Here is a 23,098-nt window from a genome sequence, read left to right as displayed (position 1 = left end):
CGAAATCGCTTTTGTCAATTAACATAATTACATTGAGCTTATACATACATACATATGTATGTATATGTGTGTGTATTGTGCAATAAAGCGTAAACTTTTACTTTCAAGTCTTCTTTGTGCTTGTTTTTTACCTTCTGTTCGCATTTCGCTCTCTCTGTTAGACCTTCTTTCACTACAATGCAAAGCCAACTACTACCTGGCGGCTATGTTTTTTGTTTTAAATTTTACCGTAAATCTAATCTATGGTACCACATAAATACATACATACATGCATATTTACTTCCCCTCGCTTATACTGATTGCTCTCTTCAAACATGTTTAAGCATATTTTCTCCCGTATCGGTTTATTCTTTATCGCTAATTTTTTGGCGCCTTAATTCGGAATTATGTGTGTTCACTCTGAAAGTGTGTGGTCGTCCAACCCGTTATGTGCTCACACCAATAACGGTTTTGTTTATAGCTACTGCCAACTACACTAGTGGCTTGATTCATATGAAACGTGTGCTAATGTCACACACGAGCTCTAAATTCTGCCAAACTTTAATTCACTGCCATTCATTTGATTGTTTTAAAATTTGCAGTTGATTTCTAACGCATGGGACTGATCCATATCTGTTTATGACAATGAAGTCTACGCTATCAGAACAATCTGGATTTATACCCGGTCAAGAAGGGTCACGTCAGTTTTATTCTCCCAAACAGTATTTAGTGAGTGCTTCGTGCAGCATGTGACCCGAACATCACATTGCTCCCTAGGAAGAGTTTCTGCTGGGTACTGCTGCTAGACGCTGAGTCGCCCAGGAGCGTTAAAAAATGGTGAGGTTCAAAAATACTGATCACAGATTTTTGTTTTTTAGAAATGCCCTAAAATTTATTGAAACATTATTAGAGCTTCAAAACTGTAGACGCACTAATTGTTGTTGTTGTTGTAGCAGTAATGAAGCACTAGATCTTGATGTTTACTTTGATGTCTTTTGGTTTATGATACGATCTTCAATAATTTTTGTGTATGGCAACACCACATTTTACATTTGTTTGGCTGGACAAATTTTGTTAGCTGGGAGAGTCTGGCTGTGTTCGCCAAACAAAATTTCCACGGCCGTCCTTACTTACATTCCACCAATGGAAATAGCAAAACCTCGAATTCTAAAAGAGAGTACACATTTTCTTTTGTTAATAGAAAAGTTGACGAAGATATATCGCCGAGCAGTTGAACACTTGTGTATACTCATGCTTTTTGTATAAGCTATAAGCATATATGTACATATGTATGTATGTTGTATGTATGTATATGGATATGAACTAGGGATGTTTAAAAACAAGTTGGTTTCCTAAAAACAGGATTTTTTAATTTTCTTAAACATGGTTTTCGATCTTTTTATTAATTTTGATGTTCATGGAAATTTTTTTTTTCTTTTTTAGCCAAAAACCTTTTTCGAAAGAAACAAATTGCCTACGAAACCTATTATTTCCCAATTTTTGTTGCAAAAATTATATTTTCGGCAATATGAAAATTCCTATCTTTTTTTCTTTTTGCTTTCTAACCTTTTAGTTTGCTTCGACAGCACAGAATAGTTACTGGTTTGACACCCGATGTACAAAATTCAAAGGTGTAACCAACATCAAACCGTTAATCGGAATAGAAAAAAAAAAACATACATACATACATATATATATTTGAAGGTTGGAAGCCTGAATAAAAAAACCCCGGTTAATCACAAATCAGTTTTTTTTTAACTGTGTTCATCCCTAGCCTGTAGGTTAAGAAACGCAAATACATAGATGTAAAACTGCTGCAAAGGGTAGAAAACTCAATGCTTGTAAAAACACAAATTAACACCTGCCTTGAACAGCTGTTTTCGTGTCTCTCTGCTGCTCCTGCTGTTGCTGTTGCTGTTGCTGCTACCAAAAAGTAAACACGTTGGGTCATACATAATCGTAAAGATATACTCGATACAGATGTATGTGTGTGGTTGTGAGTTGGTGAATTTCGACTCGGACTGTGTCGTTCACAGTCGTGTGCAAATACATGTCGATAGATCAGTACAATGAAGGACCGACAACAACAAAGGCACAGCAACCGATTATCGTGACGTCACGTGGTTGTATGTTATTGCAAATAATATATGCCTACATAGAATTGTACATAAAATTGTGCTATAACTTCAGTTGGACATATAACTCGTCGTACATACATATGTATGTATGTATATATGTATGCGTTTTATGTATGTACATATAGTGCTAATACGGAGAAGCAAATTGCACTTAATTTTGACGTGCCGTTTACTCAGTATTATTGTCCTCCTAATTAAATCTGATAAATCTGAAAATAATATTTATTTATGTAGGCGCATATATTTTGATTTCCAAATTCTTCCATTAGCCACTGTGTAAATAATACGATTACCTAATAAATACCAACTCATGATAATGGCATGTGATCTTGCACAATTTCCTGTGCTCCGTTTTATGGTTTTGCTTGAAATATTGGGCAGATTTTCTTTTAAATATATATCATATGTTAATTAAATGATTAGCTAATTTTTACTAAAGCAATATTTAGTTTTAAATTAAATTTTCAAGTACGTATATATTAATATATATATATACATATGTACATACATACATACATATACATACGTACATGTATGTATATACTATGGTAACTGATATGTAACTTTAAAGGAACACTGATCTTGCTTTTTTCTTTTTGTCGAATAAACACAACCAGCGATCTATGTATATGCTTGTACACATGGCTGTGTATAATTACATATAAGATTGTAATGCACATACATAAATACTCAGAATGTTTAACACGCGCACACACATACATACATATGAAACATATTTATGATTATATTTTTACTTAACATAATTTGTAGGGTGAAATAAATCAGGTTACACATACATATGTACATAGTCCATAAGAAAACAAAACTTATTTGGTATTTAAACAATCGCTACTCTACTAAGACCTTTGAGAAATTTTTATATATAAAGTTAAGGCAATTGCTCTGAAAATTTAATCTTAATAATGGTATTCAAGGAATAAAATCAAGGAATAAAATGTAAACTAAATAATATTAATTTGATTTTTTCAAGGTCAAAAAATATCGATTTGAAACTAATGAAACTATAATATTTAAAAAAAGATTAATTTTAATGATAAAAGACAGATTCATTAAGTAGATATTTTTATTTTATAAGGAACATACATACACAACATTGGATTTCTTCGGAAATTCTTCAAGATGTACAGGGTGGGCCAAATAAGACCTACTAATGTTAAGCACAAATAACTTTTTATTTTTTGACATATTTATTTTTCTCTTTTTGTAGGTTATAATTGAATTGTTGGAAATTTATTATGGAACCCTACAGTACAATACAACGCGTTAAAATTATCGAGTTTTTTATTCTTGTCAACGATCAATTGCTTTAACGCAGCGTAAATATTGGCATATGTCTGTAGATTGTGGGGCTCTGAAAATCCAAGGGCAACACTCCAACATCAGTTGATCCCATCTAAATGTACTGTTTGGTGCGCTTTTGGCGTTTGAAAAATATCGGAACAAAAGTGAGTAGAAAACCTTTTTTGTGCTTATCATTTTTTAATGTCTAATTTTCTTTTATAAGGGCGTACAAATGTTGGTGTATGCTGATATCATCGATAACAAAAGCGCTGTTAGTTCTGCCTTCTCCAAACTGGATAAAGAAGCAAAGCGAATGGGTCCGGTGGTGAACAAGAACAAAACGAAGTACTTCCTGTCACCAAACAAAGAGTCGGCGCATTCGCGTATCGGCCCCCACGTCACTATTGACAGTTACGATTTCGAGGTTGTAAGAGACTTCGTTTATTTAGGAACCAGCATCAACACCGATAACAATGTCGTCAGCCAAGAAATTCAACGTAGAATCTTTCTTGCCAACGAGTGCTACTTTGGACTAAGTAGGCAACTGAGTAGTAAAGTCCTCTGTCGACGAATAAAACTAACACTCTACAAGGCTCTCATCATGCCCGTTCTAACGTATGGCGCCAAAGCAATATCCAATGCAACCTTGGCACAACTACGTTCTGAATACTGTAGCAGGTTAAACTCCTACTTATCCAGAATCGACCTCGACATACTAAACATAAGTCTGGCTTGTGAAATCACCCCGCACGACACTAACCGCCTCGTTCCCACGACAGTCGGTTCTACGTAACCGGAATGACCCGGATTTATATCCGGCCAAGGACTGTCACTTCAGCAGCATTCCTCGTATATGCACGGGGAATGTTTATGCTGCTACAACAACAACAACACTAACCGCCTTTTAACATGCCCCATCGAACCCACTCATCTAACACCTCTCTCCCTCTGGAAACAACCTGTCGAAACAGCAAGTTTCCTGGGCCTATTTTTAGTTGAGCTAGATGAAGGCGACCGGTGATTACACTACACTGACAGGGCAAAGTTACTGCTACAACAACAACAATATCCAATGAGGCGTAACTTGAGTGTTTGAGAGAAAGATTCTGCGGAAGATGTTTAGGCCTTTGCGCGTTAGCGACGGCGAGTATTGTAGGCGATGGAACAATGAGCTGTATTAACTTTACGACGACATAGACTTAGCGCAGCGAAAAAAGATCCAGCGATTACGTTGGTGGATCGGTTCATTCATGAAAGTAAAATATGTAGGTATTTTAGGAACTTTTAATTTCGTCAACTATTAAATTCGTTAACACTTTCATTTACGTGTTCTAAAATGCAATCAAAGTATATGTAAGCAAAATGTTAACATTTACATACATGTATCTGTTGCGTCATGCATAAGTATGTATGTCAAGTCTGCAGCGTTGGTATTGGTGCGCTTACTCCCAGTCGTCAGGTATTTCCGAAGGGACCCACACCTGAGAAAATGCTCTCACTTTTAGCAGCAAAATATTTAAATTTAAATTTACTCTCAGACGTCAACAAATTTAATTCGCTTGTTGGTTCCTCTAATCAATTTCAAATTTGTGATTCTAATCAGCTGATAGTATTTGAACGAAAAATGCAAAATGTGTAGATAGAAAAGTAACAGTTGCGTGTTAAAAAATCAAAATGCTTAATTTGCGTCAATTTAAAGCTCAATACATTTTTTTCTCAAGCTGATGCGGCACGTGCGTATACATATGTATGTATGTATGTAGTTTCCACGTGCTATTTCTGTGTGTATGTATACATACAGTAGAGAGGCAAAGCCCCTATATGCATGCATACATGGCATGTCCCATGTACAATTAAATATGTGAAGCTATGTGTAAATCCAAAATATAACACATGTTTACTTTGTCCAATAAAATTGTGCATACATACGAACCAAACACATGAACACATGTATGAACGTAAATGTGTAGGTATATTTATGTGTCAACGCATAAATTTATGAATTTGCTTATACATACATATACTTAAATACAAGTTCAAATCTACTGCTCTTTTTGCAATCTTTGCATACAATCTGCAAAATTATTTACTTTAACGGTTATCTTTTTGTATTAAAAGCATGATTTCTAAATTTCTTATCTTGCTCATAAATATTTTAACATGCATCGTTCACGCCCACAAATACAATATAATCGGTATGTGAACCACTTCCTTTTGTGGATACTTACATCACTAAGTGAAATGTAAAAGAGAGCAAGAGGAAATCTTATTGAGCCAGAGTGCAACTGTGAATAATGAGAGCAGATAAACGTGTGATTGAATAGTATGTACATATGCATATGTAATTGCTTAAATTCTTTTATTTTTCACTAAACTATTTTTGCTATTTACGTCTCAGCTGAATCAGGGACATCACTTATTTATTTATTGGCTTTTACTATATTATTGTATTTAGTCGTGAAGGGTCAAGTGAAGCAAATCTAATACACCAAAAAAAATATACCTACTTATATATATGTACATACATATGTAAAAGATAAGCAAAAGAAAAATTGGCATATTTCAGACGGTCATATGAATATAAATATGTACTAGCCAGCTACATACATATGTGTATAAACGACTTCATGTACATGTATGTACATCGTTCGGTGCATTAATCCACTAGTTGTATTACACATACACATTGATTCTCTCACAGTCGCTCGTACGTTTTACTCTCATCACAGACGTTTTCTCTAAATTATTTACCTCTCGTTGAGTCGCTAGCTTTCTAAACGATATGATTAACCTGAAATAAATGCTATTGTTGTCGAGTTCGTTGTTGCCGACACGAAACAGTTGCTAGTTCCGATTCACACTCATGGCTGTGTTTCTGTATTTCTATTTGAACGATACGTTCAGTCGTCTGCGGCGTGTGTACAGGCTGCGAACAGCGCCAAAATCGTTGGAGGGGATATACTTCGCTTGTTGGTAGCAGTAAAACGGTGTGGTTGACGTAAAAATTCAACCTCTCCTTCCACCGTTGGCAACAACTGCCGCCGCCGTCGTCGTCGCGTTGTGTTGATTATGCCGTTGTATTTATGGTGGATGTGTGCGAATATTCTTTCTGTTATTCGTAAAACATTTGTTGTATTTGTTATTCATCTTTGCCTCGGCCTTTGTATATTTACAAAACATATACGCCACACTAATTGTAGGCAAGCACATGCGAACAAAACCTGAAGACATCACATTTTCGAGCCAGGGAACTTGACTTATATATGAAGTTAAATTTAGAAAAAAAAAAAGGAGGGTGGTAAGCACGGTGACATAGCTAATCTTTGTCAATTCAAGAATTTGAAGTACGAAATACAATAAGTTTTGGTAAAGATGCGAACTAATGGCATTTATGAAAACACATTACTTCTGTGTTTAAGTTATTAATAGAGTCTATTAATTTTAGATCTCATAAATATAAAGTAGTTAATTTATCTTCAGCATTGATTCTTTGATACAAAGTGTTTCACTACATCTGCTTGGAAATAAGTTGGAATATTACGTCATTAGAACGGAAAAGGTTTTTCCCCTCTAACAAAACATTCGTTTTCTTATCTTAAGATTAGTTAAGACATTATTTTTGTTAATATTTCAGAACTTATTTTCATTATTTAGTCGTCATATTTTATATGTACATATGACGAAATCGACGGTCATAACCTAAACCACAAACTGCTCTCACATTTTTTAGTGAAAAATTCGGCGTACTAATTTTTGCTTCATTATGAAGATATGTATGGTTCTCATGCGCTTACACTCATTTTCTCAAAAGTATGCACGCTAATGAACAGTTAGAGAAAGCGACAAAGCAACAATTCATCGAACAAGCGACAAACTACTCGCGTTGGTCGTGCTGTGAGAGTGACTACAGATTACGGGTACGAAGGCAAGGTAGTAGAAATGGGCACACATATATACGCACATATATATAAAATGTTTCAAAATCGTTATTATATATATATCTCGCTCTTTGGTCATTCATTTACACCGATGGTGAAAAAGCGACGAAAATTATGATTTCATTTTCATCTCGTCTGTGAGTGAGATTCGTACGAAACGACGAGAAGCAAAACAATTTCTTCCTTTTTTGTGCATTTCCCATTCGTTTATTTGCGTATTATTTTCTCTAAATGTCAAAATGATAAAAAACTTTTGTCCCATTTCCGCTCGTTCAATGTAAATTTAGCCTTAGTACAAAATATTAAATAAAAGAATTCATATTACATTTATTTTTCTGCTATTTTTTGCCTTCAGAAGCAAAATGCAACAAAAATTTTTATTCAGCAACTTTTCCGATTTCTGCAATGAATCATCGAGCAATCAACTTATGCACTAGATTATACAAAGACAATAAATAAATTCAACTCAAACTACGCATACGCTTAATTTACATGTGTATATACTATATATAAAACAATTTACGATAAGAGATTTATTTGGGTTCCAAATATTTAATTTAAAAAATGAGATTCACTTCACCTCTTTTTTATTTCATTTATTTAACAAATTATGGTAAATTTGCATATATCGCTTTATGGTCATCGCTTTCAGCTTTCCCTGTGGTTGTTGCTGCTGCTACAATGAAACGTTGGGTGTAGGGTTTTTTTTAGATGCTTTATGCCAGACTCCAAACGATACACACCTTTTTACTACATTTGTATCATTATTTTTTTTTTTTTTAATTTTTCAAGCCCGAGAAAAGTGTATTGTTAATATTTAAAAAACACCACGCTAAATGATAACAAATAACCGTATTTTTTTAACTAGCGATTAATATACCCGAAAATAAAATATTAGTTAACCCGACGTCGCTGTGTCAGCGTCAACAACGAACGTGGTGCTTCTTCTTTTGCAAGTTTTAATTTTCAGCACATGAACTCATACACGCGCACATTTAATTTTCTCTCGCGCACTATCAATTCTGTTCCAGAGAGAAATTTGACTCTCCGAAGCGTATCGGCTCTAGTCTCGTTTGCAGCGTTGCGTTATTGAATCTTTCGATTTTGATGTGCTGCTATGCCTTTTGCGCGCCGTTGTGGCGGTTACTGCTTGACACTGAGCGTAGTTCGTCGCCGTGCCGCGTCTCGCGGAGCGAACAATTCAAACGCGACTTGAGGAACAGTTGATTTTTGGCTCAGCGACGAGCACGAGAAACCGTCGTCGTTTCACTGCGTAGACCTTCCGTCTTACGAGTATAAAATTTTCTAGTCTTCGCCGCCTTCCGTGAATTTTCTTTAATTTTTTGTGACTTGTGCTGTGCCTTATATTGCTTTTATAAGAACCAAATTATATTTTACTTAAAATTTAAAAGCTCACTATATCAACGTTTCGTGCAATATTGCAAAAAATGTGTTTAATTATCGATACATATATGAAAGACTGTGGTACTAAATCTCACTTTGATTAGTCATATAAGTATACATATATGTATATTCATATATTTTATACGTAATTTAGGAAAAAACGGTTAAACCATCAAGTTTTTCCGTTGTTTGGTGCAGTGTGCTTACTTTGGTGAAAATCTGAAAATCGTATTCTCGTTGGAATCGCATAAAAATAAAAAAAATGAAAGCGAAAAGTATTTACATAAAAGTATCTTTGTAACTCCGATTAAGCATTTGCTGTGTTGTTCTTGTTGTTGTAATACCGGCTGGCGTTTTAAAATGAACGTGTTTTTAACACTTTCTTATTTTTTTTATTGGAATTAGAGTTTATTGTTCAATTAATTAAAATTTATTGTTAAATATTAATTAGAGCGATGAGCGAGCGAGCGCACGTACGACACACAACGAGCAACGAACGACGAACGACACAGCCATCGCCGGAGTGTTGTGGCCATTTTGTACTATGCTACAGCTCAGCTAACCAGACAGGCGATTCATATTCGGTCTGTCGTTCGTTTCGATTCTGTCGCGTAGCGTAGCAGAAAAATGGAGCGAATGTCTGCTGCTAGCTGTCATTGCTGACAGTCAACTACAATGGCAACACCACAAGTGAGGAAAAGAAAACGTGTATATGTATAAGCGCAGAAATACTATGTTTCGTATTCGTATTGTGTCCAGCAATGGCTAATTATAATAATATTATTAATTCTGATCATTTTTAAGACATATTTAAAAGTTAGAAGAGTGAAGTGTTGAATACAACGAAAGTATTTGACAAAAACAAAAAATCACCATGCACCGTTTCGTTTTGTCTTGGCAACATTACAAAAGTTTTCATAAAGAAATACATCCCTGGTAGTCAGTCGTTTGTATGAACTTTGACAGCGGTGCTGCCAAAAACAGCTGCAAGGAACGGGCGTAAAAAGCCAAACAACGAAACATTTGAGGAAATGTGATTCTTATTTCGTCACGTGCAATTAATGTTTTCCCCAAAAAATTAATAGTTTCTCTGCTATGTTTTAGTATATATAATAGCGATTCTATAAATCTCTATTTTGGCTGGATTTCTGTTACTATAACGAAAGTTTTGCTGGGACATACTTAGACCTCATTTAAAAATTATTACACACAAATATGTATGTATGTATATCCAATATATCAGCTTTTTGATTTTTAGTTCTTTGTTTTTATAAATTATCAGTAGGATTTACTTTTGCGATAGCAAATTTTGTTGATTTTCGAAAATTTTTCTGACGACGGTGTTAGTTGGGTGTTTTCTTCCATATACAAAAATTTCAAGCATTTGTTATTCAATAGACTTGAATGGACTACAAAACTGCATAGTTGAAATTTTTTGATATTTCGATTAAAAAAAGTTTGAAATTCCGATGAAAATTCACCGATTTTTTATAAATTTTATATTATTTTTTTTATATTACATTATTATTAAAAATACAAATTAAAAAATAAAGTGAGTAGCCAAAACTTATAATATTATATGATGTACACTTTATTTTGACGCTGACTGTATAGAAGCACCTAATTTTTACGCGTTTCCCGGGGGGTACCCCATGGTTCTACTATCCGAAATACATTATGGTAGTAATGAAAAATTTATTTAACATTTATCCTTCGATGAAAACCAGCGGAAACTAATGCAATTTCAATTTCGTTGAATTTGAGACCAACAATATGCAGATACAGTAAAGCAACATATGATTAGGAACTCAGTTACCGACAGTAAATTTTTAAATTTCGTTGGAAAAATGCTAATAAAATTGTTTCAATAGCTTATTTGATAATTCTCTTCTCTCTTTCCACAGATTATCTATTATAAATGTAACGCTTGAGTGGAAGTCAAATCGTCAGTGCGTCTGTTAATGTTTCTAACAACCGAAATATATAAGCTGCATTTTCAGGGTAAAACCTGATAGACCTGACAATTATCAAAATAACTCGCACAAGGGAGCGGGAGAGTAATGAGGGAGCAATCAAAGAAAAGTACTGGAATACACAAAAAACAAAAAATGAAATTTTCTGCAAATTTCAATCGAAAAACTCAGAATCATTGTGAAAGCATACAAATAGGTGGTGGTACTAGACCAACAGTAATGTTTTGTACGTTAAATTGTCAAAGCAAAATATTGGCAAAGTAGAAAACAAAAAATTAATTCGTCTTGTTTCACCCATATGAACACGGCGAATGAAAAAAAAACAAATCAGCTGATTTACTGATACCACCTTTAATAGATTCGTCTTGAATAGGATCAATTTCAAGTGCACGTTGATGACTTTTATTTTGCCCACTTTTGGTGTTGGACTACACTACTCATAATTTCACTGCTTTCATGCATTTACCAGGAGAAAAAATATGGACCAAGGGTACCTCGGTTGATTGTAGATTTTGAATGTCAAATTATCTCTTTTTATATTTGTTTCATTTGTTTGTTCATATTTTGATTGAAATTTTGACATTCAAAGTGCCGAACCACAAAAACAAAATACACAAATGTACTGAAAGCAGAGCGTTTAAAATAGCACTCGAAATAATTCAAACCGAATCAATTATAAAACGATAAGTGCATACATCAAATGATCTAATTTAATGTTAAAAAGTTAATTTTGTTTAAAAACTACAGAACATTTCACTTTAACTGTTTTTCATAAAATTACAGGTGCTACGATACGATTGGCATGAATAAGCTTTGATCAATGCGGTCGATAGTGAACCAATCATTGCAGGCATAACCCCCAACGAAAAGGAAGAAGTTTTGGTCAATTTTAATATGAATTTTGGTGCTCACACTCGCCAACGTAAACGTACGCCCGTATCAGCTGATACGATGAAACTAATGGATTCTCACCATCGTTCCGTTTCGTAGTATCTTAGATGGTTGTGTCATGGAGTCAGCTGATACGGGCGTACGAGTGTACGTTTACTAAGGTGAGTGTGAGGACCATTTCTATCAACATACAAAGGTACGCACATGTTTTGTACAAACTTGCAATTATTACGTTTGTATATAAGTATTTAATAATCAATTTTATAGTTTAAGGACACGTAAGTGAATTCAATAAAGTTCAATATTAGTTTTTAAATCCTTGTCTTTATTTTTCCAGAGAAAACTTGTTAATTGTAGAGTTGAAAGAAAAACTGCCCAGTGATTTTTCCACTAATTTCGAAAAACATGGATGTTGACCAGATATGAATGAAAATGTAGCTGTCGTTCCGAAAAATTTTTTCTTTTTTTGATTATGAATGGCAGCCAAGCGAACAAACAAAAAACGTGAACGACGAAAGCCGCTGACAATGTAATGATCTCCTCGGTGGTCGAAAATTTTTAGGCAAGCTTTATGAGTTTTCTATTACAAAGTTAGAAATCGCTAACGATAAAAAAATGTGTTAGGCTTTGCGGTAGAATGTTCAGTCACGTTTAGTTTAAGTAACTGCCGATTGACAAACATTTAGTAAGAATATAGGGGTGTATTAATTTCTACTGTGCATACCTTTAAAGCCGCCGTAGTCAAAAGGGTTTGTACACGACTACCGTTCGGTAGGGCCGGATTTGAAATTCACCGTGGGCATAAAGGCAGGCAAGGCCGTCTATTTCGACATGAAAAAGCTTCTAATAAGTAAAGTATTTACCATTCGACCAACGTCAGGACGCACATCACAAATTGGAGGCGATCGGCCATACAACGGAAAAAGAATGAACACGCCAATTATGGATATAGTAGTTTCGCAGCCGTTGAGTTTCCAGCAGAGGAGTTTGTTTAAATTTTGCTCGTAAGTAACTTGCTAAGATCGGCACTTCCAAATATACCTATATATTTGTGGATATTCTCGGAATTGCTACAGCTTCCATCTACTTTTGCTACTAGCAATTTCAAAGCAATAATTTCGTTTTTAGGTGGTACTTTTTTTTGTTATTGACATTTTGTTTCTGACAAAGTAAACCAGCAACAACAAGAATGTTTCGGATAGAGTTGCCCAAGGCATTTATAAAAGGTGGTAGCACTAGACCAACAACAATGTTTTGTACATTTGATTGTCAAGGCAAAGTATTGGAAAAGTAGAAAACAAAAAATTAATTCGCCTTGCTTTATTCTGTGCTGACAGCCACATGGACTCAACGAATGAAAAAAAAAACAAATCAGCTGACCACCTTTAATAGATTCGCCATAGACTTGCCTGTGTTTTTATGACCTCTTTCATACAGTCAGCCAAGGTGGATTTAATAAGGTGACAGCATTCACCCAGCTGAATTTTTCGCCGTAGGTATGGCTTACGTCAAAATTTACATTTGCTTGCACCAAACGCAACAACAAGTACATGTAGGGTTTTACTTATATGTGTTTGCTGTCACCTGTAATAAATTCGCCTTGCAGTCAGCACAGAACTGCCTTCTTCCACAAGTTACGAGCTTGTTCAAAAAAAGTTGCTCCGTGTGAAAATGGTCTTGGTTTAATTTTAAAAGAAGAATGATGAATAGAAAATTGCACAGCTACTAGCGAAAATCCGACAGTAAAGGTACTGCCCCAATGCAGGCTGGCTTTGAACGCTGTTCGAGTGTTTCAAGCAAAGCTGCTATTTGGTCTCATTTCATACATACATTTCCGTATTGTTCTATTAATTTTTAAAAGTTATCGAGTAAACCTGCATTCTACCAACACCTTAAGTTTACTGTGCATGTAATTTAGGAGTTGCCTTGAAAGCAAACTGTGAAATCGCAACAACAATGCAAAGCAGAAATGTGACTTCGAAATAATGTCATTTAAGATCATTAATAGTGACTTTAGTACTGTAATTGCTCAAGTTCCGAGTGTTTTATAAGATTTGTGTGCAACGGCGGTTGGCGTTTGTTTTCGTGTACAACCTTACACTCCTACCGTTCATGGCCGCCAACATGTTCTTATTTTGTTTCCTCACAGCCATCTATTGCAGTCGCGTTTACTTAACTTTTATTGTCATTGTTACAATTCAGCACCGTGCATCTCACATACGTTTATAACAAAAAGCAAAGAAAGCACAAATTATTATGCAGAATTTTCAACTGAGATTTAAAATGGCAGCGGCGGTTACCAAGGCGAATTTAGTACTAAAGGTGGCGCCATTATAAAACAGTTACTTTACTCTGATGTCAGCTCCATTCGTAATGCAAATACATGTTTGTGAATAGTCAGAGAATAGCTTGGTAATATTGTGAGTTGGTTGTTGATTTAAACTAAACAAACTAATGCAAACAAAGAGCCGTGTGTTAAATTGTTAAAGCACAAATTACTATAAAACCTCCAAATGCAGTGTGTTGGCGTTTTTATGCAGAAGACGCTGTGACAAGGAAATATGTATGTGTGCATATAATTCTTGTGTTTAGTTGTTTCCATTGCTTTCGCCTACTCTTCTTTTTTACACACAAATAATTCCCCTTCCTTTTGTTTTCGCGGGCTCTTACGACACAGCCATTTCGGAAGGAGTAAACATGTACTCGTATCATCCTTGTGGTGGTTATACTGGGTTTGGAACAGCGTTGCATTCTGGAAAATTGAAATAAAGTTTGGGCATTGTTTTCCCCTTCTATTGGCAGTACTAATTAAAGTAGGTAGTCACAAAGAGCGTTAAAAAAGAGGTTGTCTGTAAAGTCGGTTTACTGACGATAGTTTAACGTGATAACGTCATAAGAAAATACTAATTGAATGGTTGCATTTTTCAAAAGAAAATTTAAATTTTATTTGTTTGATAGATATTTTGTATGGATATAGAGAATGAGTTAACATTAACATAACATAATATACTTTAACATAACATAACATAACATCACATAACATAACATAACATAACATAACATGCTGTTCAAGCAAGGTAACGACGCATGAGCAAGATAACGACGCATTTTTTGGTGCGTGCAGCTGGCTACATAGAATTATAAGACGTTATCACGTCGAAAAATAATAATAACATTAAAACAACAGGTATTATTAACAAACTTGGTTTTATTTTAAATTCTTCAAGTAAATCAAATTAATAATAATCAATAAGAAGGCATATGCAAATACAAATAAGTGAATTTATATATGTACATATGCGCATATACATACACATATACGCTCACTTAAGTAGGAGAGAGCAAGATGTGGAACGTTGCCGTTTGTTTGCTTTGTCGTTCGTTCCGCGCTTTCGCTTGCAGTTCATTCAAGGTAACGGCAATGAGCAAGGTAACGACATATGAGCAAGGTAACGGCAATGAGCAAGGTAACACTAATGAGCAAGGTAACGACACATTTTTTCGTGCGTGCAGCCTGTGAAATCGAATTATAAGACGTTATCAGGTCAAAACGTTTAACGAAATATACAATATTTAATAAGCATGCAAAAAATTTTATATTTCGGACAGAAGATCACAGAAATGTTATAAGAATAGCCGCACTACGCTGCATCGCGATAGTTATTTTGCTGCCTATTGGTTTACAATTCAATAAGTTTTGTGTATGGCAACACCACATTTTAGCAACAGCAATTGGCGCCCGGCGTAACCGCAACGGTTGGCGTATGACTACCATTCCGAATTCAGAGAGAGAACGTAGGTTCGAATCTCGGAGTAACACCAAAATTAAGAAAACGTTTTTTCTAATAGCGGACGCCCCTCGGCAGGCAATGGAGTGTATTTCTGTTATAAAAAAGCTGCTCATAAAAAATATCTTCGATTTGGAGTCGGCTTGAAACGCACACCCAAAATTTTTGCATTACCATGGACTTATATGTATATGTGAAATGATTTTTTGCTTTTAGGCGAAAAAATAATATGTAAGTATAGAATTAAGTGTATTTCATATAAATTTATTTTAAAGTATTAGAATTATGGTGAACATTCAAATCATCCAAACTCATTAGCGCAAAAGCTTTAAATTCATATAATTTTAACAAGAAAGAAGAGCAACGGATTTCTTTAAATTCTAATACGTTCACATATAAGTAGATTATCTACAATAATTTTTCGTGCTTAACTCCCAATCCGTAATTAAAAAGCGAGATTACCTATATACAATTTCTCTTCCAAAATCTAATATTAAAAATAATCCTATAACTATACTTTTTTGCACACAACCCTGTAATATCGATAATTATTATTAATAATTTAATTATAATAAAATGTTTGGTAAAAATTATTAATTATGCATTCACATTACAGGAAAAAGCGTGTGTCCCTAAACGCTTTGACCTGTTATTGCTTATTATAAAATTTAATATCGAATTTCCCTTCTAGACGTCGTTTACGGATTTCCACCCACAATATACCAGCTAGCTATTCTTTTCCTTGTCTTTTCTATTTACATATCGATAATAAACAAACCAAAAACTGCAAAATATGCCACCAAAGCAATTTTTATGAAGGAAACCCTTTCAAAGCAGTATTGACAGCTGATTCACAATTTTGGGGGTAATCTGTAATGTGAGCGGGTGGATTAATTTTCAGGATTTATTGCTAATTACTGCATATGTGAGCGTACTTTTAATTATTAAGGATATCGTGACCATATAACAAATCGATTATCTTAAAAGCTAATCGACTTAACTAATGATATTTTCTTTTCTTCCAATAATTATTTTATGCCATGTTACCACGACACGTTATTCGCGAATTTCCGTTTCCACGGCGCATTCGTAATTCCCTTTGGCATCTCTTCTTGTTCTAATTATCTGATTTTTATTTGCTCTGAATACCAGTGATGGAGAAAAAAAGTAAGTTAAAAAAGGTTTACTCTATTTTATAGTGAAAATTGTATTTAATTCCCTCCATTTTTTCTGCAATAAGTGCCAGCAAAAGGGAGCAAGCCTACGAAAATGCGCTTACATAGAAATGGGTCGAGAAGAGGAAAGAGTTGCGTGGCTGCTCGAAAAACGGTGATGTACCATTATAAATGGTACATGAGTTACAAAAACAAGGATTTATACATTCAGAGGTGCAGCTGAAAGACAAAATAGTAATTTCATAGTATTTAGAAAGTGCAGTTACTAGGAATGCTGCATTTGCTTCTCGTGGATGTAGAACAGCTCCCCAGAAGACAATTTCGTCTCCTCCACAATTCTGTATTTAATACAACTTTCTCGTTATTATTCAACGTTTGTAAACTTTGCTTCTTTGTGTAGTAAACTCCTTCGTTTGCGTTTAAGAGCTAATTTCGATAAATCTCCGATAAAATTTGGTAACACAACGAATTGTTCGTAATCCCCATGGTAATAGAAACTGAATTACTTACCATGAGGTGGTTCGCTAAAAAAATTTGGTTGAATTTTTGATGAGAGAATGAACTACGACTGGTCCTGCATCCAAAAATTATAGAATGCAAGATTGTGCCTCCCAAATTCGCTGCGACATGATGCTCCGAGAATATTTACAAACAAGTACAGGTATCCCTTGTATAACGCGGTTTCGATATAACGCGATTTGGAAAAATTAGGTTTCAGTACATCGCGAAATTTAGGCTTATATAACGCGAAGGGGAAAATACATAATTATAAAATCTGGTAACACTAATTTGCGTACCACATATTTATAATATGTAATGTATTTTTAATGTAAACCGGGAATTACCCTTTTTTGCCTTAGATAGATAGAATAGATATTAATCTAGCACCATATTACGAAATTGAAAAGGAGCTTAAAAAAACCACCCACCAAAAACTGATAACAGATTTTGCAATTATAAAACCAGTAGAACAACCACAAGGTCCCACAACTAGTTTCTTATCCAATAGCGAAAACTATGTTGAAGAAATATCTTCTGATGAAGCTATTGCTCCCCCAAAACGCCCACGTGCAAAGATCTTTGAAGACAGTGAAACAGATTAATTACCATAAGAAGTTTGAAGAATAACAATAAAGTTTTTAATAAACCTTTAATTAGTTTTAGTTTGTTTTTAAATTTTTTGTTTTGTGTTTTTAATTGTATAAGAAAGTCTGAACTTTAGTATTGAGTTGATATATATGTGCATCTGTTATTTTGTATGTATTTTATTAAAAAAAAAACCTATTGGAACATAACCCCCAAATTTATATGAAAACTATGTTTTAGATAACGCGGAATTACATAACGCGCAATTCTTCTGGAACGTAACTATCGCGTTATACGAGGGATACCTGTAATTTCTCTTCCTTTTGTTTGTTTTGCGTTATTATAGCGCATGCCGTAGTCGGTTGTCAAAATCTCGAAAAATAAAGTTACGATTTTCGGAAGGCGCGTTATTCTGTATTCTATTCGCCTTGGAGCTATAAAATTTTCCTTTTCTTTTCTCAGCATATTCAGAAGATGGCAAGGCGAATTCGTTAAAAGTAATGGCACTAGATAAGCTGATTTTATGATTTTTTGTCTTGATTGTCAAAGATCCTACTTCTTTATTCCTGTTTTGTTTTTTTGTATGTTTGTTGAGATTCGCAAAGAAATTTTGACATTAAGAATTAGTTTGACAAAAACAAATTACATGTAAAAATTGTTGTTGCTCAAATGCTATCCCCTTCAAAAGATAAGATGCTATCACATCTGATAATTGTCAGCGAAAAGATGAAGCTTGTCCAACTTTACGCTTTGTTGTTGTTGTTGTTGTTGTTGTAGCAGCATAAACATTCCCCATACATATATGGGGAATGCTGCTGTAGTGACAGTCCTTGGCCGGATATAAATCCGGGTCGTTCCGGTAACGTAGAACCGACTCTCGCAGGAACGAACTTTACGCTTTGCTTTGGCATTGGCGTTGTACAACTTTGTCTATGTGAATATTTTCATATAAGTGTAAGTATTCACAGGCAACCGTAAAAGGCTTTAAAGTTTTAAATAGCGTATTTTTCTATTTCGAGGCCTTTGTCAACTTTTGGCATTCCAATTTCAAGCGTCTTTTCGCTTTTTGAATATTATTCCGAGCAAGGCGAATTCATTTGTTTGTTTACGTTCTGATTAAAATTTTAGCTTTCCAAATACCAAATCGCACAAACGCAATGAGCGTAATGTTGTTGTTGCTCTGATGACTTCACTTTGTATAGATTATTCTTGGTTTATAGCTGTTATCTGATCATAGAAGCTTTCGAGATAAATCAAAGCGAGCAAAGTTAGTATTGCACACCTTATAGGTGCGTATGTAAACGCAATATTATAAAGGCTAGATTATAAACATTCGGATATTACCATTTCGAACTTAATTTCGAGTTTTGTAAATTGGCTAGCCGGTAACATCAAAAGGCAATCCTATTCCTTGACGTTTAAAGGATTTTGTTATTTATGTTTAATTTTAGTGTTGGAATAAAAATACGTGAAAATGTGGCTCATTATCAGTATTATATATTTCATCACCATACTTGCTTTGCCAACTGAAGCTGTAAAAGAGTCTAGCGAATTTCATGAGGAGCTATTTGTACGGCCTATGGCAAATGGGCATGTCAACACTTTTTTTCAGTTTACTACCCGCTGGCACTACGGGGACAGGGATAATTGTAAGTATAGTTTTAACAAAATATGAAAAGAGAAATTTCAATGAATATGATTTTTTTTAGTACGCAACACGCAGCTTATTCCCCGCCCGATAGCAGAAACACTACTGCAGTACGATGTTAAGGAATTGCATATCAGTTTGACACAAGGCCTTTGGAGATATGAGACTTTTGGTTATCCTGTGGTGGACGCTGCACCGGGCGCAGAAGTTTGGGCCTGGTTCGAGAGAGAAAATTTAACGTCAAATGATGTGGATGATCAATGGACAAAGCTGGCCAGCACATTTTCGGGAATTTTGTGTGCTTCACTTAATTTTATTGACCAAACCAATAGTGTAGAGCCTAAGTATAATTTTCGACCGCAATTTGTCACGGGCAGTAAGGAAAATATACCACAATTTATACGTTATGCCAGTTTGCCGCGTGAAAACGTTTGTACGGAGAATTTAACACCATGGAAAAAATTGTTGCCTTGTAATAGCAAACAAGGATTCGCTTCTTTACTGAACTCCGGCTACGTACACAATACAAATTATCACTCTTTGGGCATAAAAATGCGTACGATATGTGAATCATATGATAAAAATTGCATTTTGGAGTTCACTGAAACTGCAAATTTGGTTTACGATCCAAAGTTATTAGGCACAAATGGTGATTTTTCGTTACGACGCCTCTTTGGCCAGGGATTAAATGGCCACTGCTCATTGGCAAAAAATAGTAAAATCTTTATTAATTTGGATGATCAACCTTACGATTTAACACCGACACCAATGTACAATATAACTTCTAGTCGTGGTGGTACTACCACCGCCTTGGGTGTTTATGATATTAAACGTTTAGATGCAGATAAATTATTTAATATCGCCTGGATACATCGCAAAGCAAGCAAACCAACCGTATTATTAACGCCACCACCGCCCATATATGCACATCGTTATGTGCTAGGGCATGGTCAGGAAAGAGGTCAAATCGTGACGCAAATTACAAATAAACATTATTCTTCACTGCCAATTGTTTTGCAAGAAAACATTCCATGGTTTGTTCCATCCTATATGCACACTCTGAAGCTTATTGTACAGCCAGAAAACGGGCAAGAATACAGAATAAAACCACGAGCCATGCATTATATACCAGGCGTACAGCGAATGCGGCCCTATCATTTGGAACTGGTCTTCGAGATACCCGCACTAAGTACGGTGCAAGTATCTTTTGATTTTGATTATATTTTTTTGAAATGGCTCGAATACCCGCCTGATGCAAATCATGGTCACTACCTAGGATCCGCAGTAATCGCCACTCAGCTACCAGTAGGTCGCAATTTCACTGCTATTCCCGTGGATAAACATCTTTTTGCTGATTCATTCAATGCGTCACGCCCGTCATATTTCTTAGAAATTCGCACTGAATCGCTTATATTATCGCTGCCAACTCCTGACTTTAGTATGCCATACAACGTCATTTGTCTGGCTTGTACGGTGGTTGCTTTAGCATTTGGTCCAATTCATAGCGTGGCTACCAAACGCATAGTTGTAGAGCACAAAGACGCGCCTCCACAGTCACTGATTGGCAAAGTAATGCGAAAGTTGTTCAAGTGGAAGCGAAATGAAGCGGACAACAACACCGCACAGCCACAATCACAGGATGAGATGTTATTTCAGCACGCAGATGCGCAAATTATACACCAAAAATTTGAATAATTTAAAAAAGATTTTTATGTCTATAAAAGAATAAATTTATATGCATAAATATTCCAAAAACTTTTGTTTTAATTAATACAAATAATAAATTTAAGTTTACATGCATCAACGATGATGGGCTAGCTAGGGCACGACTCCGCTCTTTTGCTAAGTCTTTCTTGCAGCAAATTAATGAGATCTCAGACATCGAGATAAAGAATTTGCTGCTCTACTTGGGCCTCACTAAATGGATTTGACTAAGAACAACAAAAAAAAAAAAAAGCATCATTATACGAGGACATCATCATCATCACGTAGCGATTACAGCTCAGGGTGAGCTTTAGCTTCATTCACAATCCTCTTCCAATCTGCACGGTTCATAGCAACAGATCTCCAGCTCCTTTGGGATTTAATGTATTTCACGACGTCTTCTCCCTGGCATAGGTTTAGCAACTCATCGTTGTAGCGTATTCGGTACGTTCCATCGTTGCAGCGTATGGGACCAAACACCCTTCGGAGTAATTTTCGTTCGAAAACTCTTAAGCTGCTTTCGTCTTTGCTTGTCAATGTCCAGCACTCGCAGCCGTAGGACAGCACCGGTAGTATTATAATACGAGGACGGTGGTAGTAAAACGGTGCTGGTCACTAATTAGAATTATTTCAGTGGAAATACCACTTCAACATCCACAACATAGACTATATTACCTGCAGCGTTTATTCAATATTAGTCTCTTCACGTTACATTAGTCCTTAGTATCCTTGAGTAGAGGACAGTAGATATAATTCAATAATTTGAGTTTTGCGCTTACTCATCACAATACCTCACTTAAGCAGAAAGGACCTGAGAGTACTGGTGGGTGTAATCACAGGTCACAACGTCTGTGGTCAGCATATGGCTGCCATGGGGGTCGCAGATAGCCTGATATGAGTATCCTGTCTTGAGAATGACAACACTGAGTATTTTCTCTGTAGCTGAGAGCATTCTCTCTGTAGCTGTCCGACGGTTCCCAGAATCAGACTTAGGATATTTAGTTGCGATATACTGAGTATGGACAAAGTTCATACTCTTCTTCTTCCGGATCTCTTAAGATTCATGAATCAATCTAAGAAATTTATGGAAGAGTGACCTCAAACTAATATATCCTCATTACCACCCACTTTTTATCTTTCCTATCTCTAGTCTTTCTACTGAAATCTATCCGAGAGTAGGTCAATAATCTCCTGACTGAGTGCTTGGACTTGTCCAACCCCCCACACATCTAATCTAACCTCATCTATAACCTAGTTCTAACTAATCCTTACTACCCACTCTCGACAGTTCGGTTCTACGTTACCGGAACGACACGGATTTATATCCGGCCAAGGACTGTCACTCCAGCAGCATTTTCCGTATATGCCACAACAACAACAACCCACTCTCGACGAACAAAAATGATATCTCTTCACACGATTAGCGAGGAAGCTACTTGGTATCAGGTGAAAGCCAATTCAACATTTCATTATCTCATTATGCTCTTTCCACTCTATACATCTTCGGCTTCGTTGTTTGAGTTCGTTGTCTGCCTGTAAAATCCAAGGTTGGCTAGTTCATCCAAATATCTTTGCAGCTAATGGCAGTGTTGCTTTTTGATCAATTTTATTCCGCTTTCTAAATTTCTCACAAAAGTAATAAATATCACAACGCGTATTGCGAAAAGGATACGTCTATGCAGCAGCATTTAATTTTTTTTATTTTATAATGGAACTTTAATTTTGAATTTAGCCGGTCACGCTTTTTTTTTTACAAGATATGCAAACGTCAAAATTTTTAGTCTGTAGATCAACTGAATTAAAAAAATAAATAAGAGAAATATTCACTAGATGTTTTAGTGACGAATTTCCCTATTTGTTAAATTCCTCCATTTTTAGCGCTGATTCAGTTCGAATGAGGAAGACTTATTTTTTTTTTTCCTTTTCACTCCTCTCGGCAGCATATTGTGTAACTGTGTATTTTTTTTCTTTGTTTTAGTAGAGTAGAGTAAAGATAGAAAGGATAAGTTTTTGGGGTTGAGAAATAAGATTTTTTTTTGACAAAATCTATAAATGAGTAAAAAAAAATTAGA

General features: G+C 35.2%; 2 protein-coding genes across 9 annotated transcripts in view; one reads left to right on the top strand and one right to left on the bottom strand.

The window, feature by feature from the left end:
• Positions 1–9,256, bottom strand: part of LOC128857160 (homeobox protein 5) — a 33,961-nt gene extending 24,705 nt beyond the window's left edge. Inside the window, exons 1-2 of one of the 8 annotated variants that reach the window (XM_054092776.1) lie at positions 8,101–9,256; positions 7,938–8,033 (exon numbers count right to left, since the gene is read on the bottom strand). The gene's annotated coding sequence lies outside the window, so the exon portion shown is untranslated. Of the gene's footprint in view, positions 1–7,937 lie in introns of all 8 variants that reach the window. The other 7 variants (XM_054092775.1, XM_054092777.1, XM_054092780.1 and 4 more) reach the window with 7 other exon arrangements.
• Positions 9,257–18,845: 9,589 nt separating this feature from the next.
• LOC128857159 (GPI transamidase component PIG-T) lies at positions 18,846–21,054 on the top strand. The gene is made up of 3 exons (XM_054092774.1): positions 18,846–18,941; positions 19,126–19,323; positions 19,384–21,054. Exons 2-3 carry the CDS (start codon positions 19,149–19,151, stop codon positions 21,015–21,017), a joined length of 1,809 nt encoding a protein of 602 aa, XP_053948749.1. The 5' UTR covers positions 18,846–18,941; positions 19,126–19,148; the 3' UTR covers positions 21,018–21,054.
• The last annotated feature ends 2,044 nt before the right edge of the window (positions 21,055–23,098 follow it).

Source organism: Anastrepha ludens, chromosome 3, assembly GCF_028408465.1.
Source record: "Anastrepha ludens isolate Willacy chromosome 3, idAnaLude1.1, whole genome shotgun sequence".
Taxonomy (NCBI): domain Eukaryota; kingdom Metazoa; phylum Arthropoda; class Insecta; order Diptera; family Tephritidae; genus Anastrepha; species Anastrepha ludens.
This window is presented reverse-complemented; position numbering and strand designations above follow the sequence as displayed.